The 11010-nt window shown below is 44.0% G+C and overlaps 1 protein-coding gene across 3 annotated transcripts; it reads right to left on the bottom strand.

The window, feature by feature from the left end:
- Positions 1-5689: 5689 nt before the first annotated feature.
- On the bottom strand, positions 5690-10387 carry LOC147881584 (uncharacterized). 3 transcript variants are annotated; one of them, XM_087401983.1, is made up of 5 exons: positions 9583-10387; positions 9146-9303; positions 7017-7205; positions 6361-6556; positions 6057-6136 (listed from the first exon to the last, which is right to left on the bottom strand). In XM_087401983.1, exons 1-5 carry the CDS (start codon positions 10358-10360, stop codon positions 6132-6134), a joined length of 1326 nt encoding a protein of 441 aa, XP_087258109.1. In that variant the 5' UTR covers positions 10361-10387; the 3' UTR covers positions 6057-6131. The 3 variants fall into 3 exon arrangements, with proteins under 3 accessions (XP_087258107.1, XP_087258108.1, XP_087258109.1); XM_087401981.1 differs by having other exon boundaries at positions 5690-6556; XM_087401982.1 differs by having other exon boundaries at positions 5690-6556; positions 7092-7205.
- Positions 10388-11010: the final 623 nt, after the last annotated feature.

The raw sequence follows: 11010 nt of genomic DNA, 5'->3' as shown, positions 1-11010 counted from the left end.
TGATCTTCTCAAGTGCATTTCAGCTTGCTGTTCCATTTGCATATCAGCCATTTTGGCTAATCATTTCCACCAATAGATGATCCATCATCTACCCTTGATTGTATACCTGCGGGAGTACTTGGTTGTACCATTTCTTGCACATTTGGTGCATGGACAACTTGCTGTCTATCAACATATGCAGGTGGATTCACATCCTGGAAAGTGATTCTCCTCATTTCCACATCCCTAATGGCTGCCTTATGCATCTTCTTCTCATTGAAGACCACATCATGGCTGCGTATGATCTTCTTCGCTTCTGGATCCCAGAGACGATAGCCCATCTCTCCACTTTCACCATAACCCAGAAAGATGCATTTCCTAGACTTAGGATCTAGCTTCTTTCGAAGCTCTTTTGGCACATGTGCATATGCCTCACACCCAAATATACGCAAATGAGAGTAAGAGGGCTTCTTGCCACTCCATGCCTCTTCAGGAATACCACCATCCAAACTCTTACTAGGTGATCTATTGATCACATGCACTGCAGTCTTCATTGCCTCAGTCCAAAAACCACCAGAAAGACTTGCATTGGAAAGCATGCATTGCAACCTTTCTTGAATGGTACGGTTCATCTTTTCTGCAACTGGATTTTGCTCTGGAGTACAAGGGGATGTGAGCTCCCTCTTAATCCCACGTGTATCACAGAAATGCTGAAAGTCATGAGAGAGATACTCTCCACCATTATCAGTCAGTAGGTATTTAAGCGTTCTACCTGACTGATTCTCAACCAAGGCCAGCCATTTCTAAAATACCTGGAACACATCACTGTTACGAGCTATAGCATAAGCCCACACTTTCCTAGTTGCATCATCAATGAATGTCACATAGTATTCAGCCCCGCCTAATGATCGTGTAGGCATGGGACCACATACGTCTGAATGCATCAAATCAAGCATTTCAAACTCTTTCTTTCGCCTTTTTTCATGGGCTGATTTAGTTTGCTTCCCATAGAGACAATGCTCACAAAATTCAAAATCAGAGAAACTCAAATGCGATACATAACCCAAACGGCATAAGAGTTTCATTCCATTTTGACTCATGTGCCCCAAGCTGCAATGCCATAAAGAAGTGCTTGGCTGCTCGATTATTGCAACAACATGATCAAATACCCCTGATACATGTAAGGGATACAAAGTCCCACACTTGGCACCCCTGGCCAAAAGCATAGAGCCCTTTTGAATTTTCCAATTTTGAAAGCCAAAAGTGGTGTGAAAATCAGCATCATCTAGCTGACCCACTGAAATAAGACTCTTGGTCAACTTAGGCACATGTCTCACATGTTTCAAAACAAATGCAGACCCATTTGTAAAAGAAAACTTTATGTCACCTACTCCCACACCTACTCCCACTATGTCACATGCATAGTCATTTCCAAGATGCACACAATCTGTCTTTCAACTATCATAAGTGGAGAACCATTCCCTATGGGGAGTAACATGGAATGAAGCACCAGAATCCAAAATCCAATCCTAGGAATATGCATCATCTGAAGTGGTAAGCAACTCTGCAGATAAACTAGACATGAAAAGATCATTGTCACTATCATGTGTGACTGCATTGATCTCCTCGATCTCCACTTTTCCTTTGTCCTCCCTTGGACTCTCTTCCTTTTGATTTGCACCCCAATTTGCATTCTTTTTCTTATCCTTTTGCTCTCTTTTTAGCTTGTAGCAATCCTTTTTCATATGGCCTTTCTTGCCACAGTGGTAACACTCAATGTTTCGTGCCTGGATTTGCTACGAGACTTCCCTCTTTCTTGGGACTTCCCCCTGAACTGTGATTTGCCCCTTTGCACATTTAAGGCTGCATCCTGCTTGTTGCCATCCATAGACTTCCGTCTAATCTCCTCGGCCAACAAGCTACCCACAACATCATCAAATTTCAGTACTCCACCAGTTGCAGAGTTACTGACAACTGTACGGAAGGTATCCCATGAGGATGGCAATGAACATAAGAGAAATATTGCCTTAGTCTCCGCATCAAAATTCATCTTTTGAGCCTGAAGCTGGCTGAAAATAATACTGAATTCATTCAAGTGAGAAGCAATGGAGACCCCTTTCTTCATCTGCAGCTCAAACAACCTCTTCATGAGATAAACTTTATTAGAGGCAGTTTCCTTCTCATAAGTGGCACACAGTTTTTTCCACAAATCTTCCGTAGTCTGCTCATTTATACTACTGTGAAATAAACTGACTCTGCAAGATGAAGTCTAATAGTAGACTTTGCTAATGCATCCAACTCATTCCAATCATCCTCAGACATATTTGCAGGCTTAGCTTCAATCCCTGCCAAGGGTTTAATCTGCTTCTTTTGAATAAGCACATCCCTTATTTGTTCTTTCCACAAAGAAAAGTTTGTCCCATCAAACTTTTTAATGTTGAAAAACTCCTTTTCAGACATGGAATAGGATGCCATGATGCAAATAAAGCAAAATCCCAAATGCTAGTGCCTCAAGAGAGAATCACACCAAATACCAGGTGCACCCAAATGTATATGCCACAATAGAGTGAAATATCACCAAAACTCAAAGCTCAAAGCATCTGACTCATGTGCATATACTATGCATCCATATGAGCAAATCTGACCCAAAAGAAAATGCCAATAAGTGCCAAATGACTCAAGCATAAACACTGTCCACTGGCATATGCATCAATAATGTCTCATCCAAGAGAGCATAGCACTATCAGTGCATCATCTGCAATGTTTCAAAGCTGTCCCTCAGCATAAAATAGCATCCATGTGTAAAGCGTCCATTAAAAAAAAAAAAAAGCATCCCACAAGGCAATTTGGGCCTATTAGCACATCCAACAAGGACCGCAATGCATCCAAATGGCCTATAAATCATCCACTGCAACCCAATGCATACCACGAATGAGCGCACAACTGCTCAAACTGCAACCGGAGTGATTTGCATAAGGTATGCTCAAGAAATCATAGTCCCACGGTAATGAGCGCTACTGAACCTGAGATGCCTCAAAACATGGACGCCATTGCATAATCGGACTCAGCAAGAAAATCTGCATATATCTGTCTTCTGCCAGAACTCCAAAATCCCAACCGATGAGTGAGAAATGGGAGTCAACACTTATCCACTGCCATGTGGCATAAATCTAAAGTTTCAAAACCTTAGTATGAAAAATGCATAACAGAGAGACGAAATCGAATACACAGAGATTTATAACTCTGAAAATCCTCCACCGAATCACGCAAGAACTGATAGGTAGGGGTTTTTGGGCGTCCGGAACGCAATGGGACAGACGGTTTTGGAAACCGTGGTCTCAATCACTGGGTCCAACACACGGACTGAAAAACGTTTTTTGAAACAGAGCTGTTTATAAACTCCAGCGGAGTGCAAATGATGAGCAACATAGAAGTTTTAGGACCTCGAGTCCACCGGAACTGACAAATCTGCAAATGGTTGCTTCAAACTTGAGTTCCAACACCCAGGCAAAAAACGCAAGAACTGACACAGTGAGTCAGAAATCCAATGAAATGATCCCAGATTCAAGAATGAAGGTGTTTCCAAGCTCCTAAAGTAATGTGGACACCAAAAGCAAGCAATAGTTGCCTCTACAAGTCAATAAGGAGTCTTTGTCATCGAACGGAACAAGGAAAAGCTCAAAAAACGACTTTTTCTTTGAAAGCTCTTAACGGGCTCTCAAAACCACTTCGCAAAGCCAAAGTGACTTTTTCAAAGATTCCTCCAAGATCTCTGCACACTCGGATGCAAGTAAAGTCACCCACAAAGCTTCCCACAAAGCTTCTCCTTCCTCTCACAGAGCTGCTGAGCTTCAAGCATTCACGCACGCTCAGCTAGATCACCCGGGCTCTGATACAAGTTGAGAGTGCTCTCAACGAAAGCAAGAATGGAAGAAGAAGAGAGAGAGAGACAGAGAGCCACACAAGTTTTGGTGGGTGCAGAACCACCCTAATCTTCTTTTTCATTCATTTATATATGTGTTTGAGTATTGTACATAACCGAGGTTAAGGCACAGTAACCTTTAACCCCCACAGATAAGCTCCAGACCCCTAGCTCACAGACTCACAGTTGAAGCTCCAACGATTGACCTTAACAATTGGGAACCAATGCTGATCCCAAACTTAAACTTCAATCTTTTTCATGAGATCTTGGAGCCTGGACCTAATGAACTTTGGGTTCGTAGAGTTGTATTGCCCTTTATCTTTATAAGAGACGTTGCAAGGAGGGGTGCCACATGGCATTGCCCTTTCAATGCAACCTCACAAATAAGAAATATAAAGATGGAGATATAGTGAATAGATGATCATATATTGGTAGGTGTTGTTTAGCCTAAGCTATGGACCTTTACCGTAAAGGTTCTACAAACTTTCTAGTTGCATCAAAATGCTATGGAGCAAAAGAGATGACAACATGAATCACATACCACATGCTTGCAAGATACTTGAAGGTGTAAGGTTCTCTCCAATGAATGAACAAAATGAATGTTCATCTTGTGCTTGACCTTTCTCAACAAAGTGACTTCAAGGAGAGCTAGCACATCTCTCTCTCTCTCTCTCTCTCTCTCTCTCTCTCTCCACCAAAAACAAATATAAATTAAATTTAAAGTATTATATTATATATATATAATAAATAAATAATTATCTCCGCGTGTCAAGCTCACCCACCATCTTTGTTGCCACGTCATATGGTTTGCCAAATGGCGCAGTCTGCTAGTTATCACCACATTATCAGGTCTGATGCAGTCTTGCGCAGTCTGAGGCTTGATCCCTACCAAATTTCGCCTGAGCTGACCGAAGCCCAGTAGTCCATCGCAATCTGCCACTTTGCTGGGCAGCCGCCATCCTTCAACAGCAGTGCCTGATCCTCACCGCGGATGGACTGCAGCACGCAGACAGACTTCAAAGTTCAGCAGACATCTCAGGACAGACTGCAAATGAGCAGACTGCGCGCCACACAGGACCCGAAAAAGAGGCACAGCAGACTGACCAGCACCACCGTGTCAGATGATAGATCTGCTGCTATTAGCTCTGCTCTCCTTGCGCCACCTGGTACCGACACGTGGCATCACACCAAAGCTCCACAGCCCTCCTGCCTCCCTGAACCTCCCCAAACCTCCACTTGCTCTTCCCAAGCCTCCACCAAACCTCGAGGGAGGTCCGCCAAACCTCGGAGGAACTCCGCCGAGCCTCAAAATTCCTCCACATTGCATAGCCTTTGAAGGGCACGCAGATTCCTCAAATAAGTATAGATGACATATTCATCTAACATGTGCCAATGAAATCAAAGGAAGATGTGAAGCCAATTTTCTTTGAGCATAGCCCTTTATTATTCCATTCTATTCAAACAGGTGTGCCATTGGTCAATTGTAGAGTTGGACACATACTGCACCTTAAATCATATTTTGCAGTTGAATTTCAGGTTAATATTTACCCCCCATGCACGTGTGAGCATGCAGTGATGCACCCCCCCCCTGCATGCACACATTTGGACATGTGCACATACACACGCATGCACACGTGTGTGCACAATGAAGAAAACCTAGTCTTAAAGGTGATTGTCTTCAAGCATGGCTCATTAATACTCCATGTCTGTTCTAAACAAGTGTGCCATTTAATGCAGAGTTTATACAGATTCTGCAACTTAATCATATTTTGCAGACGAATTCCAGGTTTCTATTCAAAGTCAAAGCTGCTGCTCTTGAATGTGCCCACCTCAAGCGTGCACACATTCACACGGGCAGGCCCATGCAAGGCATCCATGCATCCACACAACAACCCACATGCCCACACCTGCATATGCAGGCATATACACACACACTTACACATGCTCAAGGTCTAAGTATGAAGTCTAAGAACAGGGTCTTCTAGTCATGCCTGTAATCCCTCTCTGTCCAATGTCGATGGTCTTTGAGTCTTTCTTACCTTTCAGAAACGCTTCTCCGTCCCAAATCGTAGGGCCCGCCACTTTTCTCTCTCTCACCTTAATTCTCTTTTCCTTAAGAAAATCATCACCAACTTTCTTTGAATGTACTACAAGTGCACTGACTGCTGCAGACTTATCTTCTTTTGACTTTAGTGAATCTATATGATCCCACCTCTGGATATCAGCAGCCTCATCCTTCCAAACATACCCACCACCAATGGAACCATCAGAATCTTCAGCTGAAGAATAAAAATCGTCAGAACTACAGGAAACTGAGTGCATCACATCTACAACAGGCCCTGTACTAATGCAAATTTTGTTTTTCCCCTTTCTACCATTCTCTTTTGTTTTAACATTCATACTGGCCTTCTGATAAGATTTTGAGGTCTGCACAGTATCCATTAGTCCCGCAACAATACCATTTCTGTAACTCATTCTTGACACTCGACTGTAGACACTGTGGCTAAAACCAAGCTTGCCCCCTTTGTCAACCTTCTGTGAATCTGCCGACTTCGATGGTATATAATCAGCAGAGAGTTTTGTGATACGGTTGAAGGTGGCTGCAAATGCATAGCCAGCACAATCTGCATTTTGTTTTATTCCATAAAATACAACCTGCAAATTAAATGTGAAACTTCAATCTTGTTTCCGAAACAAAACAACCACTTTAATTAAAAGATGTAGCTTTGCATGCAGTCAGTCAGCTAAGCAGGGAATGTTATCCTTTAGCTCACTTAAAATAACCCTGGAGAAAAGATGTGTCTCCTCTCTTGGCTATGAAGCAGAAGACTACAAAGGCTATGAAGTTTGGAAATCATAAAGAAGACAACCAGATTTTATCTGTGGAAATGAAGAGATAACCAGAAGCCCTTAAGGGTATGCAGAGCACTAGTGGAAGCCAAAACAATGCAATGTGCAGGCGCATTCAGAAATGCATCAAACAAACCACACACACAACATAAACACAGTTGAATAAGTGTCATCTGCCGTAGACAATGAAAGTGCTTATGTAAATCAGGAGGGCTATGTAACAAAATAAATTTTGCAAAACCATAGGAGTTCACAAAAGGTATACCTGAAGCAAGGAGTGCCTCTGGACAAAGTGCTGTGTGTCAAAATACTCAGCAATTGTATGGGCTAGGCTGTATACCCATTGCTCAAAGCGACCATATTGCCGATTTGTCTCTCTGGATCTAAGCTCCACCATCCGCATTCCTCCCTTCAGGGCATCATTATCCTTTAAGTTTCCTTTCATTACCCCTGCCTGCATTTCACAAGGCCAATATAAAAGAAATCCATGCATGTCAATGTTATCTAAAAACGGGCCCTTCAGAAAAATGAATGTAGCTTTCACTGACTCTGCTGAGCATTTCAGATTTTGGGCTCTACAGGAAATCGTTACACAAAGTTCAAAGGTTGCGTCATTCCATACGTTACCATACGCATACAGCATATGGGTACGGAAGTATGATTGGAGTATGGTTCAGCCCCTGGGGCTGAATGATACGTGACCTAATTTTACAACCAAAAACAATAGGCTAATTTTCATTGTACACAATTAATGAAAGAGAGTTACAAACTTTCAACTTCAAACCTTAAACTTCAAACTTGTATAAATTTTAAAGTCATGAAACTGATAAAAAGAACGTTTCATAAAGATCTGGGAACCCCGTTGTTCCCCCCCAAAAAAGGCAAGTGTGATTGGCCGTACCATACGCATACGAAAGATTTATTTCATACGCGTATGGTTCAGCCAACCATACGCATATGGACCCAACTATGGAACTTGTGTCTACACAGGTGTCCATCTATGCCCTACGGGCTTGTAGCTTCAAATCATAACTCAAGTGTGTCATATCCTGGTAAAAGAATGGGGGTGGGTGGGGGTGGAGGGACAATATGCTCAACCCTCAATCATGGCACACAAGGAAAACTTTACAAGCAGCACTGATTTTTTACCGAGTCTTGGTACAGGGCTACAGATGTACAGTCGTCTTTATCCAGTAAGACTTGTGGGAATTCCCCCCACGTTTTTCAGCTATTTGTGGATCTTTCCAAGCAACAATAAAAGTGCTTCGGGAGAGGAGTTTGCTGTTAAACCTGCATGTTGGCAACACTACCAGTGAACTCGGACTAAAGTCTCTCTTTTTACCCCAGATGGGTCATTTTTAGGATGGTTTTACACATGATTTGCAGACGAAGGATAAAACACCACAATGTTAGAATTATGTGGCTAACCTCTTTACAAACTTTTGGGAATTGAGCTTCTTCCTAAACAAACTTCGAATTGCATGATTGAGCATCCTTTAGGACTATTTTGAGGAAGGAGGGAGCTCTCTTTATGGACCGTACTTAAAATGTGATGAGTGCATTCCCTATGGTGTAGATCTTCTCTCCTATGTCTTCCAATCTTCACTTACGGATCCCTTCTACTTACTAGCTACATGTTCGTTCTTTCTTTCTTTTTCCAGTTCTTGTAATTTTTAATGCAGGAAAGAGCTGAGTCAAAACAGCAAATCTAGTAAAAATGGAAGCTATAGGGTTTTTGCTAGCGTAACCCAACTATGCACTGTATAGGGATATATATCGTTTTGACAGTTGTCCTATCTCCTTCAGGTAAGTTCAAAGTTTTCTTTGGAGGTGCACATTTGCTCTTCATATGTTTTCATGTACAAGTGTACAATCTTTTTGGGTAGTGGCGACATTACAGGGACTTCCAAGAAGCCAAGTGCACAACTAGCCTTCCCTCCACTAATGCCAAGTACAAGCCTGCTTGTGAGACGGGCAAGGAGGTTCCGCCAAGAAATTTGGGAGTCCAATCTTTGGCAAGCAATCCCTTCATAATCCCACGTTTCAACGAGGGCCCGTCTTGGCATGAAGAAGCATCCTTTGGAGAGAGTAAGGGAAGGCTCCTCGAGGCTCCTTCGTTCTCTTCACATAGAATGCGATTGGAATCTTATTTCTCCAAGGTCTTTCATGCAGGAATGAGCCTAAGCCAAACAGCAAATCTAGTGAAAATGGAAAATATTTCGTCTTTAGCTCGCATAACCTTAGGATGCACAGTAGAGCGAGGCGTACACGGCTATTTATAGTTTTTACTTGTGTGACTGTGTCCATCCTGCTCTTTAAGTTTTAGAAAGCTTACATTGTAGCAACTTAAACATAGAAGCTCAAATTACGAGCATATTCAAACATGCGAATCACCTGGCGCAAATTATGTTTTGTGAGAAGTCGCTGTGCATTTTTCAGTGCCTGTTGTGCCTCGATTTCAGGAGTTTCTGGGTGGAGCCCAAGCACCAGCATTTTCCGTATTCTTTCTTGAATACCCCCTTCTGTTTGACCTTGATGCTCTGGGTGGGCACCTGCAAAACGTAAATATATTACCTACTAGTCATTTCTCACAGTAAGTCGCCACAATTATAAGAAGAAGAAGAGGTGAATTGCCCGCTATGAGTATGACGGCATATGCTTAGGAGTTCCCTCGTTGAGGCCCGAGCGAGACGATCTATTTAATGGCAAGAAACAACTCAGAACTGGAATGAAATCTACCCCAATCATTAGTACTTCTAATGCAACAGCAAAATAAAATTACAAACTCATCAAGCATGTTCATGAAACGCTAGAGTGGTAAGAGACTTTACCTTCATTGGCGTGTCCATTTTCGTGGCCATCGGCATCCACCACAAACGCCTCAAGTGTTACTGAGCCTCTATGATATTTCTTGATGCCATAACTCTCGTCCCCTTCGCTGCTACTGGTGCTCAGTTCGTCGCTTTCGCTTGAAGATGAGCGTGGGTTTTCTGCTGACTGACGAGGCTTGAGCACGACTGCCCGCTTAGGATTTCTCCTCGGCGACACGTTCGTTCGTTGCTCGTTGGGCGCCGACGTACCAGGTAAAGTGTTCTTAGAACGCTTTCTAGAAGCAGAATCAGACGCGCTACACGACTTTTTGTGACATTTGGACGACGGACTTGACTTTTCCGGCTTGTTGTCACGTCTCTCATCTGCTGGGAGGGCCTTGTTAGGATGCGTCTCTTCGAAAGGTTGTCTGTATTCTGCCGCGGCTTGCATGGAACAGAAGGCCAGGTTCTCGCATCCCACCTCCTGATTCTCGAGCGTGCTGCATATGGACTGGACCCGATGATGAGCTCTGGCTTTCTTGGAGTGCAGATGAGCGGTGCAATCGGAGCAGAAGGCGAGAGGCTGAGCTGGGGAACCCCCGCACTGTGCACATTGGAACAGAGCTAGTGCGGATTCGCAGTGGTCACAGGGTGGTCGGAAGGGGAGGAGCGAGTGATGGGCACGAGCTTTCTTGGCGTGCAAAGACGCAGAGCAAGGGGCGCAGTAGACGAGCTCCTCGTCTGCGCATCGGATGCTGGCGGGGCGAACCTCGCACTCTGCGCACACCTCCACCACCATCGCCCTCACACTTTTGAATTTCAAAAAACTCACTTGGCCGATCGGACTCGGCGGGACAAAGAAGAAGATGATGAAGAAAATGAAGTTTATGGGTTGATCGGGTCAGAAAAGAAACTCTCAAGAAACCCCTCCTGCCTCGTGCCGAGGATACGGCGCACGAGCCAATCCGAGCGTGTGCCGTCACCTGGCAAGCCAACTAGCCTTGGGCCCGATGGAAGGTGTCAACAGGCTTCTTCGCCCACCCAGCTCTTATTGGCTCACACCCATCCACCGTCTTGGCCACCGTGTGTGTGAACCTAGCCTCCGGTTGGTGTCCAGAGTCGAGGAGTGAGTGCAGTGCAAGAGATTGAGAGACTCGGAGATGGCCTAGGGTGAGGCATAAGAAGGGTAGTGCCTCACAATCGAGGTAAGGCATTGGAGCATGACCGGTTGGGGGCAATGATCACCTCATCGCCATTCCCCGTATGGTCATGCCTTGCAACCCCCAAGTTGGGACATGTTTTACGAGTGCAAATTTGCCTAGGAGGGTTGTCCAAGCTAGAGAGAAGACCCCTAAAAGCCTCATTCAAGTTTTGGGAGAAGGGATAAGGATTAAAGGGACTTGAGGACCAAAAAAAAAAAGGAAGGGACTTGAGGACCCAAATCACTCT

The sequence above is a fragment of the Dipteris shenzhenensis genome, chromosome 30 (genome assembly GCF_047967505.1).
Source record: "Dipteris shenzhenensis isolate YYH24624 ecotype China chromosome 30, Dip_SZ_1.0, whole genome shotgun sequence".
NCBI lineage: Eukaryota > Viridiplantae > Streptophyta > Polypodiopsida > Gleicheniales > Dipteridaceae > Dipteris > Dipteris shenzhenensis.
Note: the sequence above shows the minus strand (reverse complement) of the source record. Positions and strands in the feature narration are given on the sequence as shown.